The following is an 18952-nucleotide window of genomic DNA, read 5'->3' as shown; positions in this document are numbered from 1 at the left end:
TGCTTAAGCAAACCCCAATGATTTAAATGTTTGTATGTCAATATACAACTATATAACATCTCTTTGTGTGAGTATCAGGACAGGGTACAAAAGGAAAATAGCAGTAATTGCATGATTTGAGATGTATAAATGCACATAACGCAAAACGACAACAATTGTTAAAAAAAAACTAACACAGCCGCTAAATGTAAACGCTTTGGTTATAAGAAAGCGTCGAGCGCACAACCCTGAATTGGAAAGTTGAACGAATGTATTATTGGTAAATGATCCACTTGTAGAATGCTATTCATTCTACAACATTTATCTTGGCTGTTAATGTCAAACCTGTGTTAGACAGTGTGCTCGTGGATTCTATGCTAAATCATAAAAGTGTTTTATTTATTCAAATCAAAAGAAGTGAATGTAATTCCCAAAGCCTATCCACAGGCGTTCGCGGCACAAAACACAAGCAGGAATTGGATGCAGGCACGAATATACTGCCAGGGTCTGGGGGGAGACCTGCCTAGTTTCCATAGCAACTACAACGACTCCATCCTGGCAACACTGCTTGCGTAAGTACAGTATTGTATTTATACCGTAAACGACTAATGTCGTAGATAATGTGCGCAGTATACACGGACTTAAACAAATTTGAGCGCTGTATGCATACGTTTTGACTGCTTTAGTATTGGTTATTAATTTTTAGTTAATTAAAGACTTTGGTGGCTGCAGAATTTTAAATGCACAACTATTCGTGTATATATTTATGAAATTCAATATCTGAATTGACTTTTATAATATCCTTTATTAATTCAATAACGTGCAATACAACAGTCAAACAATTTCATTCACAACCATTGTTATGTTGTGTTTGAATGATTTATAAATGGCCCATGTCTCCTGAATTACAGAAAGTACAACAGATCGATGTTCTGGATTGGTCTAAACGATCGAGGGAGAGAAGGAGGTACGAATAAGTAAAAACGCGTATTAATATATAAGGATAAGTTACAATTACTATGGTTACTGACGTGCACATATCCGATGTTTTTTTTTCATTTGGCATTCAGGTCTAAATTACTCTTTATTACGAATTATCATTGTTTTAGTTAATATATAAATAGTATAAAGTACACTGCTGTTCACATTGAACAAATAATATATTTATGTTTGAAAGTGCATATACATTAATTTCATGGCTTTAATTGTATGCATGTAGTCTTTTAAGATAAGACGTATTTATGAAAACAATAAAGCAAATCGTTATGTGTAATACCTACTTATACATTTTTCATTCTCAGTATTCATTCAATAATTAAAGGTATTCTATCAAATCGAACATTGAGCTTGATATTTAGCAAATAACATTTGATCTTTTAAATGCTTCAAGCCCATCCAAAGCTAAAATAAGTGTTTTTAAAGTCTTAAAATTCAAATGGTTAGCTAAAACTGAAACGAAACTTGTTTAGTAAGGCGCACAAAGAGTTGTTTGTTGCCACTCACCTGCCGACCCTAATCTTTTGGTTTGGTATTCCAGGTTGAATTTTCGATCGTATTTGCTAAATTTCATCGTATTAAAAAAACTTTCTAAAATGGGCAATACTTTTTTGCCTCATAAGATCGTATTTTCTTCACTTAAGATTACGTAATATACACACTGCACAATAAAAACTGATGAGTATTTGTTAAACAAAATACGAAAGTTTAAATTTTAGGCGACCTACTCATTTTTTCAAAATGTTATTGGAAACAAAAACGTTCCGTTTTTGCCTAAGTAACATATCATCTATAGTGGTATATGTATGTGTTTACTAACGGCTCAGTCAACGTGTTATCTTATTTGTAAGGCTATGTTTGGAGCGACGGAAGTGCCGTTGACTACACGAACTGGGCAGATAAGCAGCCCGACAACTTCAATAATAACCAGGACTGTGTACAAGTGGTACCCAGCCTGAAGTGGAACGACCAGACCTGCTACGCCGTCACGAAGTTCATTTGCGCGATACCTCGAGGTTCAAACATTCCTTATGTTCAATATTGCATGAGCACTTTTTAAACGTTCTATTGAACGATTTTTTCACAACACGATTTCATTAAAGGTCGCTCGTCACCTTACATGTATGGTAGGGTGATTTCTAGCTCAGAAGGCCAGTATTTCAAGGGGTAACGTGGACACCATATTGCAACAAGTCATATACCAAAATGACCGTAATAGCCTGAAGTTTACTAAGCCACCGGCATAAATTGGCATAAATGGTTGCGAGCTAAGATATCAAAGATGGCCGCCAAGATAGCCGCCAAGATGGCCGCCATTTCTGTTTGTACTGAATAGTAATCAAAACATAGGGATACGTCTTGATATAAAAATGATACAAATTAATCTACTGGTGGAAATTGTTCATATTAGAACTACTCAAAATGTGATGCATTCAGGTCATCTTCGAAGGTCAAGTTCAAGGTCATATCAAAGGTCAAAGGTCAAAAATACAGAAAACTTATCGATCTTACCACATTTTTTTACTTTTTGGCACAATATATACAATGTATTAAAGGTAATTTTGTATCAAACTGAAGGGCATTGACTTTACTTTATGTTTATGCAAACAGTATAACAATTTTGTTCCCATGGAAATGAAAATTATGTCTTTTAAAATGACGGCGATTGTGATTAGTTCATTGAAAAGTGGCCGCCAAAACCTATTGATGATCATAACTATGTAAATATCCACTCAAATTTGATTATTTTTGTGGTTACACATAGGTTTCCATGGACAAAGAACACATTAAGGTCATCAGACATTGTTTAAGTTTATTATATTAGACACAAATCCAACATGGGGTCAACAATGGCCGCCAAGATGGCTACCAGAACCTATTAATGATCATAACTATGTAACTATCCACTCAAATATTATGAATTTGGTGACTATACCTAGGTTTTTAGGGGCAAATAACACATAAAGATCATCACACATGTTTAAGTTTACAAAAGTTCACACAAATTCAACATCGCTTCTAAAATGGCCGCCAAGATGGCTGACAAGATGACCGCCAAGATGGCCGCCAAAACCTTTTTATGAGCATAACTATACAAATATCCACTCAAATTTGATTATTTTGGTTGCTATACATAGGTTTTAAGGGGCAAAGAACACGTTAAGATCATCCGAAATTGTTTAAGTTTATTACATTACACACAAATCCAACATGGCGTCCAGAATGGCTGCCAAGATGGCCATCAAAACCTATTAATGATCATAACTATGCAACTGTCCACTCAAATATTATGAATTTGGTGTCTATGCCTAGGTTTTAAGGGGCAAATAACACAAAAACATCATCACACATGTTGAAGTTTACAATAGTTCACACAAATCCAACATCGCGTCTAAAATGGCCGCCAAGATGGCCAACATGATGACCGCCAAAACCTATTAATGATCATAACTATGTAAATATCAACTAAAATTTGATTTTTAGGGGGCTATACATAGGTTTCAAGGGGCAAAGAACACATTAAGATCATCAGACACTGTTTAAGTTTATTATAAAACACACAAATCCAACATGGCGTCCAAAATGGCCACCAAGATGACCATCAAATCCCATTAATGATCATAACTATGTAATTATCAACTCACATTTGATGATTTTGGTGTCTATACCGAGGTTTCGAGGGGCAAAGAACACATTAAGATTATCAGAGATAGTTTAAGTGTATTATGTTACACAGAAATCTCACATGGCGTCCAGCGACACAATACGAAGCACCACAAGTCTATTACTTTTGACGTGATGCTTGTTATGTGAAACGCCATAGTTTGGACCTGCCGCGATTTCTGAATTTTGACAAGAGGATCGATATTTTTCAGCTTCAGGCAACACTGAATTGGCAGGAAATGATGCTTATCTTGCATCAGAAAAGCCAGTACCCTGGGCTTGTGTAAGTCAAGTTCTTGCCTATGATTAATAGGTACAATGGGGACAATGCGTGCATTCTGTCAACATACGCCTTAGTTTGCAACCTTGCCACAACCTTCACACCATTGGAACGTTTGACCAACCCTTGTATTGGAAGGCTGCCGAAATCATCATTGATGCGCCACACAGTAGTTGAAAAGGTTGTTCAGAATTTGGGGGGGGGCAAAGGATCCCTCATGGAATAAAACGGTCTCAAACACATACTTGAGGCTGTCTATGAAGAAAATGCAATTGTGCACATTGTGACACGAAATGCTGTCCAGAGTCACGGGACCATCTTCTTGTTGAAAAGTGCATACACAGCCAGCTTTCAACCGAATTGACCCAGGAAGATTCAGACATTCAGATACTGCTGGATCATGCCAAGGATAGTGATAAACTATTGGGAAAACGATCAAAAGAGATATCATAGGAAAGTCGGTCTTCTCTTATAAATAAACGAGAAAATACAGAGCCAAAGCTCTTGGGAATAGCTTGGCTGTTAAGATCGCTTCTGATCGTGCTTTTTTTCTGCTCTTCTGTTCCAGCGTTTCCTGGTGGTGTCAAAATTTGGAGATCCTTCCCTTGCAGTCGTATTGTCTTAAGAACTGAGCTCCCATCCTACTGCCTTCTTGGAAGCCAAGAACATAATTTGTACAGCAGATAATCCTCAGATCGCTCAGGCAATTTGAGAGTATGCTGTAGACACATCATGTGAGGCTGTGATGAACTGTATTCATGAAACAGATGCATGGTGGAGGCACTTTGCTGCATCGTTGACCATGGAGAAGGGCGACTCATATACCACAATAGCCGAGTCTTATGCAGAGAAAGGCATTACGGACAAGCGACATTGGGTTGAGATGGCTACGAAGACGGTCATTATAACAAAGATAACACGCACCTGAGACGATGAAACAAATGTGAATTATATTGTGAAAGCAAAGAAACAGAATGCTTATGTAAAAAAGGAAGATTTTTGGTCTCGTGACAGAAACAGGGCCGGCATGATTGATCTGATCAGCACAACTCTTACTAAAATGGGATGCTATGTTGTTCTGTCTACAGGGGATGCAGACATTGAAATTGTTAAAGCAATAGTATAACGATCCCGTCGTAGCACCACAACGTTGGTGGGCGAGGATACAGATTTGCTCATCTTGATCCTGCATTACTCCGAAAGGGACAATATGACCATCTACTTCCGCTCTGATGTAAATAAATAGTCAAAGGAATACAAAGTGTATAATATTAACCTTTTGAAAGAACTCATGCTTAATCAGGCTGTAATTAATATTCAATGATTTTCAGCAACGATAAAAAATGAAGTCGACATAAGTTATTAAAACCTGATCCTATCATGAAGTCATATGCTAGTTCATTATCTTTTCCAAATGTCGTAAATTGGATTTTATGCTTATTCAACTGCTAAGTGATAACCTCAATTGGATTAAAGTGTCCCTTGTCTCCTGAACTATGGCGTTTTACATAACAACCATAACATTTGAGTAACAAGTTATGGACGTGTGGTCCTTCGTACTGTGTTGATGGCCATTTTGGACGCCGTGTTGGATTTCTGTGTTACATAATTAGCTAACATTTTGTCTTATGATATATAATGTGTTCTTTGCTCTCCAAAACCTGGGTGTAGACACCAAATTCAACAAATTTGAGTGGATAGTTACATATTTATATCTTATGATCATAAATAGGTTTTGGTGGCCATTTTGGACGCTGTGTTGGATTTGTGTGTAATACAATAAACTTAAACAATGTCTGATGATCTGATGTGTTTTTGCCCCCTGAAACCTATGTGTAGACACCAAAATCATCAAATGTGAGTGGATAGTAACATAGTTATGATTATTAATAGGATTTGGCGGTCAACTTGGCGTCCATTTTGGTCGCCGTGATGGATTTCTGTGTAACATAATTAACTTACACTTGGTATGATGATTTAAATGTGCTTTTTGCACCCTGAAACCTGAGTATAGATACCAAATTCATCAAATTTGAGTGGATAGTTACAAAGTTATGATCATAAATAGGTTTTTGCGGCCATCTTGGCGGACATTTTGACGTCATGTTGGATTTGTGTGTACTATATTAAACTTAAACAATGTCTGATGATCAGTTCTGGTCCAGTCGCTTGAAACTTAGGTATTGACACCAAATTCATCAAATTTGATTGGAGAGTTACATAGTTGTGATCATCAATAGGCCTTGGCGGCCATCTTGGTGGCCATTTTGAAAAAAAAAAAATCCAGTGGTCCGATTGTGGTAAACTTTTGATATGTTTTAAAGGACATTCTACCCTACCAGGATCAGTTAAAATACCTTTTGTAGCAATTTGTTTGGGGTTTAAGTGTATAATGACCCTACTATCAATCAGAATAAAATATTTGTCAACTCTTATCAGGTAATCATGTTTTGTTGTATTTTTCTCATTTTCCTGTATGCCTTGTGGCCATATTGGAAGTTATTTTACCGGTTTCCATAGCAACATGACTGCAAAATATATTTATGGTATTAGAGGGAAGTTATTTAAGTTCACTTTGAAATATAATCTGGTTAAGTTTTATCAACTTAATTCAAAACAAACAGAAAGATACATAGATGAACGTTATTTTTCATTATTTTTGATCTTTGACCTTACATATGACCTTGGTCCTGACCTTCAGTGACAATCTTCATGCATTATTTTCTCGAGTATATAAGACATGAACAATATTCACAAGCAATTGAATTGTATCAAATGTACGTGAACAAATAGGACTATCTTCTTATCATTACCCAATATTAAAAGAAATGGCGGCCATCTTGGCCGCCATCTTGGATTTCTCAGCTCGCCACGATTTATGCCAATTTATGCCGGTAGTCTGATTAACTTCAAGGTATCCCAATCATGTTGGTATATGACATGGCTTGTTGCAACATGGTGTCCAGGTCCCTGTTTCTAAAAGCCCCGAATGTCACCCCACCATTATGCAAACGAAGTTCATTTTTGGGTTACCACGAGGTTGAAATATTTTCAGCAGAGAATGAACACTTTTTACACTTTCTATTGCACGATTTCTTTACACGATTTTAATAATTAGAACACGTGTTACCTTACACGTAAGGTACCAAGACGTAACGTATAATCAAGGCAACGCCTATAAATCGAGTATTTAAAACGATTTCAATATCAATTCAATATTTGCAACCATAAATGAATAAATGTTTATAACATCGTATATGCGCTTTAATTTAAGCTGATTTTGTAATTGCAAAGCCACTTGAATATCAGTCACTAAAGTGCCTAACGGCATAATTTTACGTAATATACGAAACATATATAATGTGCACACAACACGTAATCGTATCAGAATGTTACAACAGCTACAATTTCATTTAACATTATTTATTTCTAGGTACTATTCTGACCCCTGCAACTACACTCCCAACGGGGATAACATGTAAGTGAATTATATCAATCACGCACATGTATATTCTAATTTAACACTGCGCATGAATATCGGCACTTCTCTAAATGTGACTCGGAATGCTAGTACTTGAAATTCTGTCAGATATTAAAGTTTAACATTCATTCAATTTAGAGATAATATAATTTACATTTTGTATGCAATACAATAATAGAAAACACACACTTCAGCGTCGGTGTGCGGTGCAAACTGGCTGCTCTACAACAACAGCTGTTACTCTACGAGCCCAGACACGGGAGATAACTCGACCGTGTCCTGGTACGACGCCCAGACCTACTGTAACGCCCAAGGCTCCAATCTGGCCAGCATCCATGACGTCAATGAGAAGAATTTCCTCACAAGCATGGTACGCAACATTTGCAATTGAGCTCCCGACGAGATTTGATCGAAAATGAATTTAGCTTTGTATTCATGAAAGCTATGTCTCTGTTGTGATCTTACTAATTTTGTAAAACCCTGGGAACACAAAATGTGATTTTGAAAGGGTTTTAAATGGATAAGCATATTTGTGGATTTGTCCAAATTCTAAACATAAGCCGGTGTACAAAAATATGACCTAAATCCAAGAAGTTATTAATTGTCATTCAGTTTGACCTCAAAGCTCTGTCTGTGTGTGAATATTCTTGAGACAGAAGTACACATAAACAGAAAACGGGTTTATGATATTATTCATTCAGTTACTTGTGTTTAACTCACCTGAGCACAACGTTCGTACAATGCAAGCTTTTGTAATCGCATTTCGTCGCTCGTTTGTCGTGATTTGTACGTCGCGTTAACCTTGTTGATACTCTTAAGCAATATTTATTGTCCAATCGTTTTGAAACTTTAACACTACCTTTGTTCCAATGATATCTCGGCCGATTTCGAAACTGAGTCATATAAGACCTAAAAACTAGGGCATTAAGTCAAATTAACTAAAAAGGTTGTTGAAACTCTATAAGTACCATTTTTATGCTCCCCAAAATTGTTTTGGGGAGCATATAGTCGCCGCTTCTTTGTAAAATCATCATTATAAACGTCTTTAGAACATTTGTTATAATGATAACTCGGTCGAGTTCGAAAATGATTCCGCCCTAAATGACTCTTGATCCAAACATTTTTTCTTATGACATCTCATCAGATGTTCGAACATATTTCTGCGTGAAGAGCAAGGTCAGACGCTACAGTTATTGCACAAACCTCTCAAAAGCTCCTCTAAACTGTTCGGCTCCTTTGGTGTCAGGTGAGCGACCTATCGCATAATGCCCTCTTGTTAAATTTCAGGTCCTTAATTTTACGAAAAAGGAATACTGGCTCGGGTTGAACGCCCTGGATAATATTGGATTCAAGTAAGTGGTAATGTGAAGAGATCTAAATGCATCATTCATCAGGGCTTTATCATCTGCAAAATCGATATTGTAACCAATGTTATATGTTTTCCCTTTGGTTCGTTAGTTACAGTCTCTTCGGCCACTAGCGAGAAAATCGCTGATACTGATTACAATTTATCACATGCGACACCCTGTTTTCCATGTAATATAACCATTACATATATTTTTATCTTACACATGTGTAATATACTTTTTTAACGTTTTCATTGGCTTAGTTTTCGTTTGTTGACCAATCGAATTTTGTTATTTTGCTGAAATGACGTTGCAACGTCGAATGACGTCACGAAATGTCAACAACATTCGGGATTTATCATTATGTTTGCGTAAATATTTATTTGATTTGCTCATTCAAAAGCATGTGATAAAAAGATCTGACACTCGTTGTCATTTCATACCATATTTTATAAAACTCGTCAAGGAAATTCGTTAGTAAGCTCGCCGAGGTCTCGCTTACTAACAAAATTCCTGAACTTGTATAATAAAATATGTTATGATATGTCAACTCGTGCCAGATCCTATATAAATAACATTGGCAAAGCCCCGAAGCCGTGAGGAGAGCAGGCACGCTGAAAATTTGTCGCATTTATTGTAATCAAAGGCTTTGGACGATGTTTTTGAGTTTTGGAGATACCCTTTCTATCACCTCAACGGATTTACCGAAATCTGCGAAACTATTGTAGAATGCCGATAGCCATTCCGCGGACAGTTACAAAGCTCCTCCTTCTTTAACATCTCGGCAATAAGACCAGTCATCTTCTCGAGCCTCTCTCTTTTATATGAGGCGCGCTCTTGAAAAAAATGGAGCTTCATGCATGTGCGTAAAGGGTCGTCACAAGCCCGTGCTTTGCCTTTAGGAAAGACTTTCTTTGAACGAAAAATTCTATTTAAGCTTAAAGTGTCGTTCCTGACAAGTCTGCTGGGACCGTACAGGTTAATCTGGGACGACACTTTGCGTCCTTGCACCCCGTTTTCACAGAGCGCGTCTCATTTCATGTTAAAGCTATTCAGTACGTAGATCCGGAGATATTAAGCAATAGACTTTTAGGAACGTTGTTTGCATTCTAAAAGAAGTCTCGGATGTAATTATTTTAAGAAAAACAGTTGCATGTATACTTTTCTTTGGATATGGATTCTATCGATGTACAAAAGCATATTATATTTGTGTTCAGTCATCAACATTACTAACATCAAAAACAAAAACAACAACATTACATTTAAAATACATTTCTTTTTTATAACTGCACTCGTCCACGTGCTTCTGTTAAAAACGTTCAGAGTCCGCGTTAGTCTAACTCTGGCTTTAATGGTCCATTTATAAACACGTTCATGTTATCTTCCTGCCCTGTACTTTTTACAGGTGGGTAGATACCAGCGCTGTGGACTATGTCAACTGGGCTCCCACGGAACCCAACGACTTCTATGGCATGGAAAAGTGCGTAACCATGTTCAGGCTTAACGGTAAATATATAAGAGCTCATTGAAAGTGTCTGCCATTCAGTTTAAAGACGGGTGCGACAGTTGTTACACGAATTTTATATTGACCTAGATTGAGTACGCAAGCTACAAATGAATAAAACTATATTTGAACTAATACTCTTTTTAATCAAGATGCGTATTTTTGGGTTGTACTTTTTAGTATGCAATCTACACAATGAATAGGGTATAGATTGTTATTAATGTAATGTGTTATTCGGCAATCAATACAAATATATTTGTTTGGAATGTGACTTGAGCCTCACTCGCTGTTTGGGAAACAATGACACACACAGCTGCTATGAAAATGTACTACTTTTCCTTTTCTATCTATGAACAATTCAAGTATCATGAACGTCCCGGGTGAAATTCGGAAAAACACTGCGGACGACAAAATGACAGGGACAAATGATTAGTTCGAACTTTCTCAAAAAAACAAAACGGGAAGTATATAGAGTCAAACCTGAGAACAGCGGTCAGTCAAGGGAAATGACAACGGTGGCCGTTGTCCACATGAGACCGTTGAATTCGAACACAATTTTAAGATGGTTTATATGGTAGTATTGCTACGTCGTTACCCCACCAAGTCGTTTGCATACAGTGTAAAACAAAGGCTCATTGCCGTGAACAAAGCATAATAACAGAATTAACTTACGTGTGTACATTGAATAATACAGAATAGTATCTTATAGATTGATATAATTTCATATTGTTAAACTAAAGCAATGACTTTATCAACGCTGGTATAATTGTTTACTCATGCGACTCGTTCATTCAGTAAAAAAAGCTTGTCACGTTCCGTTAACATCACGTCCGTACAAGTCCAAAAATTACTTTAAACGTGTCACAAACTCTAACGTATTTTCTTTTGAAGATACCCCCACAATTATCCTCGGAAAAGAAACCTTCTCAACACCTTATTATTTGTTTACTCGAAGCAGGCCGCTTTAATAATATCAAAGGCAATTACCACTATCAGGCGCTTTAACCGCAAAATGGAAGGACAAATGATGTGCTGTTTTTTTTTAATTTTCGCGACTCGAGACAACTGACGCGTGACTGTATATTTCAGGTCGTTGGCCGTTATGGACAGGTGGTCGTTATTTTCAAGTGTAATATACACGGTGCCAAACCAATACTGTTAATACTGGAAACGTTTGTACTATTCCGGATAATACGCGAAACGGCAACGGATCATATCGGAAAATAAACAAGGTAAAATGCAGGATGCGCCTTGCATTGGAAGTGAAATTAGCCATAAAACCGCGTTAAAATGCTAAATACTATAGCTCACGGAACATTATGGTACTTCAGCTAATGATTTACTTCAAAATTCGTTATGTAAATAAAACATTTTATTAAAACAAACGAAAACAAATGAACCATACCTACCTCAAAGTCGTGAAATAGCTTAAAATACTTGCTTTTTTTGTAACTGGAGAGAAAAAAAACATGTAATACTACTACTTTACATTGTTGTTATAATCATTCAGAATTATAATGAAAGTGTAGGAAATTACTGACAACTTCAAAAACATGAGTATTTGCGTTTTACAAGGATCGCATATCGATATCACGAGCACCGGATAGCACACGAAACCACAAAATACTGGCACCGGATATAGTCCGAAACCACAGTAATGTTTAATACACGAAATCGATTGATACATGTACAGATTATTACGTGCTTTTCAGCATGTTTTATAAACAACATGTTCACATCGTATGTTCAACGTTTAGTACTTTAAGTTGGTGACGAATTTTAAACTACCGTTATGGATGCAATTTCTAGCCATGTGCTTGTAACTGAAAGATATTCACAACGACATGCGTATATAGGTTTCTAGATTGTGGGAAACAAAAAAAACGTACCATAATCATTAAACGCAGATATGTGTTACGCTTAGTATTTCTTGTAAGAAAAGCTTATGATCTTAACTTCCAGGTATTGCGCAATAGACATTAAAGCACCCATGAAATGTCATTTCACTAGTACCACCTGTCGTATATTTAAATTCCAATTAACCGCTAGATTTATTTACATTTTACTTTGATTTTAAGGACATGGCTGCATTAATGTAATTTGTTTGGGTGGAAATTTCTTTGTTTACAGAAATAATGCATTTGATTCACCATCGAAACGCGAAAAGCGTCAACAAAATTCTAAACGGTTCGATATAGGTAAACCGAATGAAGTCGCAAGGGGCTGTTTGCCAATACGATGCCACCACAAATGTGAAGATTCTGACGCCAATCACTCGTCTAGGCATAACATTGCAGGGCAATAGGATAGTGTACATTTTATTCTGTCAACCTAAAAAGAGACATTGAAGCTAATTTAATAAGGTTGAGTCAGTGTTCGAACCTGCAACTACCACATTAGGAGACCAAACTGTTCAACGCGGAATAGAACGAACTATGTTTGACACTGTAATAAACAATTTTATTCAGTACAGTGTTTTTGGTTATTTCATGCTTGCATGGTTTATACCAAAAGTTCATTACTTTACAAACACTTCAAGAATGTGTCTTTTAAAGTAATAGCCAGACAAGTTTTAAACGTATAACTACAAAATTTCAACATATTTTGTACAAATCAAATTCAATAATGTTAAACTTTACCTCAAATCACAGACTTTGGCCACGTAGTGAAACTCTTTTAATCAAATCAAATCTTTGTTTCAAATATTTTCTAAAATTAATTAAATATATAGAGAAATTAATACGCGTTTATTTAAATATTAAAGAGTTCATAACATTAGTTTTAAATTTGTCATTAAACATTAAAAGATGTCTGACATGGTAACAATTATGTACATTGCAAACATGACAAGATAAGGGATATCATATATTTATGTTGATTAAGTTTTAATTGATATGAACACTGTTTACTTACAGTATTAAGAAAAAAATTATGGAACTTGACAAATACAGGATTCCAATAAGTAGTACACTGTATACCATTGTCGGCACAGCTTCACTATTTTTATAAGAGCGATACATGAATCGGTCTACCCACATGCACATACTCAGTTACATATTTCTAAACATTATTGACCTACCGGTAAATCTCTATAATTTCAGTTACATTGGCCTTGACAGACTTCAACAAAATCTATAGACAATAACAATACACAACAAAAATTATAATTATGTTTTTGCCAAAAAATGTGTTTACAAGCTAAAACAAATATTACAAATATGTGGCTTAATAAATAGTGTTTGTAGACAGTTTTTGTCCTATATTTGTTTTCACATATTTTGCACTCATATAATTATTATTGTCGACAACAATTTTAACTGAACATTCTACATGTAAACAGCTATCTAATGGTTGTTCGGTGGCTTTTTCATCTTCATGATTGTTGCAGTCCACCTCAAACAATAAATTATCCACTCAAGACTCAACATTGTATCTGTCATCATTACTAGGGGGAACCGTTACAGACAAAAACACACAACTCTCCTGCTTCTCTTCAGTTTCTGCAGTTTCAAACCCGAAAAAAACATCGGTCGGTCGTGACATTCTGAAATAAATAATCATAATTATAGCAATTGACATGTGCTAGTGTTCCGACGTCATGGGTTTGAGCCTATCAACTGGCACACTTTTCCTCCGTTGTTACTTTACACATGCCATGGGCATGGAAGTTAATCAAAGCAGGATAAATTGTTCCAATAAAGTTTAAAGTTAATGATACTCAGAAATTGTACAATTACTCAGTCTACTGCTATATCCAATCCAAGAAATATCGAACATAGCCCTAAGTCCATTGCATTAACTTATCAACTGAGACTATTCTTACCGTATTCTATCTCGAACTTCAAAGTCAGATGTTAGGGCACTGACGTCTGAAACAAAAAGAATACTGTAATGAGTGAATTATGAAATGAAAACGTTTGTATGTTAAACATACATCATGTACAAATAAAAGAGATACTAGCTTTAAATGTTGATAATGAATTAATCCAAAAACGACAAATACCTTACTATGTGTGCATTTGAAGAGCGCAATTGTAAACAAGGGAAGTATCACGATTGGGGGAAATATCTCAAAATCTAAACCGTAGTTACACACAACTTATTTTCCCTAATATTAATTGAAATAATCAATTATTATTATGCTCGCACAAAAGTAAACAAAAATGTTTAAAAAAGACTAATTATACAACAATCATATTTTACAATTAACACTGCTGAACTGGTCTTAAAACTTTCTTTTAAGCTCACCTGATTGCTCAGGTGAGCTTTTGTGACCGGTCTTTGTCCGTCGTCTGTCGTCCGTCCGTCGGTCGTCCACATTTAGTTTGTAAACACTCTAGAGGCAACATTTATTGTCCGATCTTCAGGAAACTTGGTCAGATGTTTTGTCCCAATGAAATCTCGGTCGAGTTCGAAACTGGGTCGTGTCGGGTCAAAAACTAGGTCACTAGGTAAAAAAAAGAAAAAAACTTGTAAACACTGTAGAAGTCACATTTCATGCCCAATCTTCATGTTACTGTGTCAAAATGTTTGTCTTAATGATATGTTGGTTGAGTTAAAAAGTGGTTCCGGTCCGTTGAATAACATGGCCGCCAGTGGGCGGGGCAGTTTTCCTTATTTGGCTATAGAGAAACCTTGTAAACACTCTAGAAGTTACAATTTTTGCCCAATCATCATGAAAGTTGGTCAAAACATTGGTTTTATTGATTTCTCAGACGAGTTCGAAAATGGTCCAGATCGGTGAAAAAACATTGCCGCCAGTGGGCGGGGCATTTTTCTCTATATGTATATAGTGAAAACATGTGAACACTCTCGAAGTCACATTTTTGGCCCAATTTTCATGAAATTTGGTCAGAAGATTTTTTTCCTTGATATGAGAGTTGAGTTCGAAAATGGTTCCGGTCCGTTGAAAAAACATGGTTGCAAGGGGGACGGGCAGTTTTCCTTATATTTATATACTAAAAAGGCTTGTAAACAATCATGAATTAAGGTCATGTAACATGCGAGACAACTCTTCTACATATTGCATTTAAGTTTACAGTAGTTACTCCCCTTTGATTATTTATGTTTTCATAAAAATACAGTGTATTTTCTAGAGGCCACATTTCTTTTTCGATCTTCATGAAACTTGGCCAGAAGCTTTGTCCCAATGATATCTCGGTCGAGTTAGAAACTGGGTCATGCCGGATCAAAAACTAGGTCACTAGGTCAAAAAAAGAAAAACCTTGTAAACACGTGAAAGTCACATTTCATGTCCAATCTTCATGAAACTTTGTCAAAATGTTTTTCTTAATGATATGTTGGTTGAGTTCAAAAGTGGTTCTCGTCTGTTGAAAATCATGACCGCCAGTGGGCGGGGAAGTTTTCCTGATTTGGCTATAGAGATACATTGTAAACACTCTAGAGGCCACATTGTTTGTCCAATCTTCATGAAACTTGGTCAGAAGATTTTTCCCAATGATATCTCGATGGAGTTGGAAACTGGGTCATGCTGGGTCAAAAACTAGGTCACTAGGTCAAAAAAAAGAAAAACCTTGTAAACACTGTAGCAGTCACAGTTCATGCCTAATTTTCATGTAACTTTGTCAAAATGTTTGTCTTAATTATATGTTGGTTGAATTCAAAAGTGGTTCTGGTCCATTGAAAAACATGGCCGCCAGTGGGCGGGGCAGTTTTCCTTATGTGGCTATAGAGAAACCCCTGTAAACACACTAGAAGTCACAATGTTTGCCCAATCATCATGAAAATTGGACAAAAAATTGGTTTTATTGATATCTCGGACGAGTTCAAAAATGGTCCAGATCGGTGAAAAACATGGCCGCCAGTGGGCGGGGCATTTTTCTCTATATGTATATAGTGAAAACATGTGTACACTAGAAGTCACATTTTTGGCCCAATTTTCATGAAATTTGGTCAGAACATGTGTTTCCTTGATACGGGAGTTGAGTTTTAAAAAAAAATCGGTCAGTTGAATAACATGGCTGCCGGGGGGAGGGGGGGGGGCAGTGTTCTTATATTTATATAGTAAAAAAAGCTTTTGAACACTTTAGAAGTCACATTTTTTGCCCAATCATCATGAAACTTGGTGAAATGATTGGTTTTATATATCTCTCAGATGAGTTCGCAAATGGTTCCGATCGGTCAAAAAACATGGCCGCCAGGGGGGGGGGCAGTTTTCCTTATGTGACTAGAGAGAAACTTTGTGATCGAACACTTAAGAAGTCTCATTTTTTTAGCTTATAATCGTGAAACTTAGTCACTACATTGGTTTTATTGATTTCTCGGACAAGTTGGAAAATGTCTCAGATCGGTGAAACACACTTTTAAGCTCACCTGGTTGCTCAGGTGAGGTTTTATAATTGGTCTTTGTCCGTTGTCCGTTCGTCCACATTTGGTTTGAAAACACTCTAGCATTCACACTTCTCAAGCAGTCTTTATGAAAGTTGCTGAAAGATCTGTCAAGTTTGATAATGGGCAAAATCACATAATTAATGCCATATTATTATTGCCCTTAGATTGTCCAAATTTTCATTATATTATACAAAATCCTTGTAAACACTCTAGAGGTCACAATTTTGTTTGAGATTTTATGAATCTTGTTCAAAATATTTATTTTTGTAAGCAAAGTTCGATGTTTGGTTAGGGGGTCATCTCAAAATATAGGGCACCAGGTAAAATCTTACTATTACGATACACTCCATACGCCAGAGTTTTGGTTCAATAATAATGAAACTTGACCAGGATGTTTGTCTGGACAATATCTAGGTCAAGTTTGACGTTTGGTAAAGATTAAATGAACCGACTCCTCTCAGGTGAGGACTAGGGCCATTTTGGCCCTCTTGTTCAAATTGTTATCGAATCGTGTATATATAAATTTTATATTTAAACAATAAACGGGTTTTTATATCTTATAAATACTTTTGCTGAATCGGTCGGTTAAGAATAGAACGCGTTCTACATCAGATTTTATCAGAACCAATACCATGTGTAACCTTAAATGCCTAGTTTTAATAACCTTTTTCAGTGTAGGGTCAAGTCATTTTTCATGCGTTAAGACAGTGGTCAGGGCTGAGGGACGAGAAGTAACAGACCCATTACATTTAACAATATAAAATGAAGTCATTCTTAAAATGATTGTCATATCAGCAGAATCCAATACATTCTTTAAACGTGCTATACATGTACTTAAATTCATTAGTCTCGGCTATTATCCGGTGCATACTTCATGCATTATCCGGTGCCAGCAATCGACACATAAAATACATGTTTTGTCTACAAACTAAACCGTCACTAATCATGGCAATGATTTAAAAATAATTATACTGCCGTTTTCATCAGGAAACTAGCCCAGAAATTTGAATTTTATTGTTAATATAGACCAATATCTGCATTTTACTTCCGTTTCCACAGGTTTTGTGCATAAACTGTTGGACAATATAGGTTCCCACTGCATAATGACGTGTTTGTTACTGAGCACGAGTATACAATTTACTCGAGTATGCAATGAATGTCTTAGTTGTTCCGTGGAATATTGGTTTTGTGAAAAATGTTAACGTTAAAAAGAAAATATTGAAATAAAAGAACACATCTCATAACAGTCAATATATTTCTGATATGATCCGGTGCCGTTTCGGGTATTATCCGGAAACGTTCAAATGTTTCCAGTATTATCCGTATTGGTTAGGCACCGTGATATAGTGTTTTTCGTCTGGGGGATTTCAGACTGACCGTTGTCTGCAGGTGACCGTTATTTTCAGGTGGCCGTTAGGTCAGTTTCGACTGTAAATTGAAATAAATGTGTATGCCTTCTTTTCCTGTTTATTAAGTCACTAAAGAACTATATTTTAATTTGATTCTAAATGAACACAATTTCAGAACCAGTGAGAGATTAAACTTAAAAACTTTACATCAAAATAAATTATTTTTGTTAAATCAACATATTTTCCAAATTATTGACCTATACAATTAATGCACCGCTGTGTGCAACCATGATTTATTAATTATTTTCTTTCATTTACCATTCAGAAATACAATAAACTTTTCATAAAATGTCCATACCATTCACCAGAATCATCGTTTTAACGTCCATATAACACCAGCATGGGGTTTATAAGGAATATATATAATCGAAATTATGGGATGGCTATATCTATTGGAATGGATTAAAATTAAAGAAAAGATGATAATGGTTACCATAGATATCATGGTTACTCATGTCTGTGTGAGTAAAGTCTGACTGATAGAGGTAACCTATACGACAGGCAATCTATAAACTTTGTTCGTTAATTCTTCTTTTGGAATGCTCATTTTTGATTGAAATATCTTACGCTGAAATAATACGATTGTGTTTTGTACGTGCACGTTTGCCATCAGTATTTCGTATTGTTGAAGGTCTCTGGAACGATCAGAACTGCAACAGACCACAGGGTTTCGTGTGCAAAAAGCCTGCCAGTGGGGCAGCTCTAATTGTGTCCCCCACGCCCTTCCCCTCGGGCGGATGTTCAAATGGCTTCACCAGGGCGCCTGGCGGGCGTAAGTGACATAAGTAGATTTGTTGGCAATGTTTTGAACGGAATGTCTTTGATTCTTATACTATGCATTGACTTAAGCTTCATCTTACTGTATTGAATATAGTACACATTGTTTTCTAAATAGTCATATGAAGAGACTATATTCATTTAAATAGAGAGGTCCTGTCAAAA

General features: G+C 36.1%; 3 protein-coding genes across 3 annotated transcripts in view; 1 reads left to right on the top strand and 2 right to left on the bottom strand.

Annotated features, from left to right (window-relative positions):
- LOC127860418 (nascent polypeptide-associated complex subunit alpha-like) overlaps positions 1–18952 on the bottom strand; it is a 415045-nt gene that overhangs the window by 253092 nt on the left and 143001 nt on the right. The window lies entirely within an intron of this gene.
- Positions 1–18952, bottom strand: part of LOC127860412 (uncharacterized) — a 395662-nt gene that overhangs the window by 288084 nt on the left and 88626 nt on the right. The gene's annotated exons all lie outside the window — the stretch shown is intronic.
- The window catches only part of LOC127860404 (macrophage mannose receptor 1-like), a 68589-nt gene that overhangs the window by 38259 nt on the left and 11378 nt on the right, over positions 1–18952 (top strand). Inside the window, exons 27-34 of the mRNA XM_052398461.1 lie at positions 427–551; positions 891–946; positions 1827–1991; positions 7353–7397; positions 7595–7770; positions 8688–8752; positions 10152–10252; positions 18642–18782. Of these exons, the coding sequence (XP_052254421.1) occupies positions 427–551; positions 891–946; positions 1827–1991; positions 7353–7397; positions 7595–7770; positions 8688–8752; positions 10152–10252; positions 18642–18782 (874 nt within the window). The remainder of the gene's footprint in view (positions 1–426; positions 552–890; positions 947–1826; positions 1992–7352; positions 7398–7594; positions 7771–8687; positions 8753–10151; positions 10253–18641; positions 18783–18952) is intronic.

Source organism: Dreissena polymorpha, chromosome 15 (genome assembly GCF_020536995.1).
Source record: "Dreissena polymorpha isolate Duluth1 chromosome 15, UMN_Dpol_1.0, whole genome shotgun sequence".
Lineage (NCBI taxonomy): Eukaryota > Metazoa > Mollusca > Bivalvia > Myida > Dreissenidae > Dreissena > Dreissena polymorpha.
This window is presented reverse-complemented; position numbering and strand designations above follow the sequence as displayed.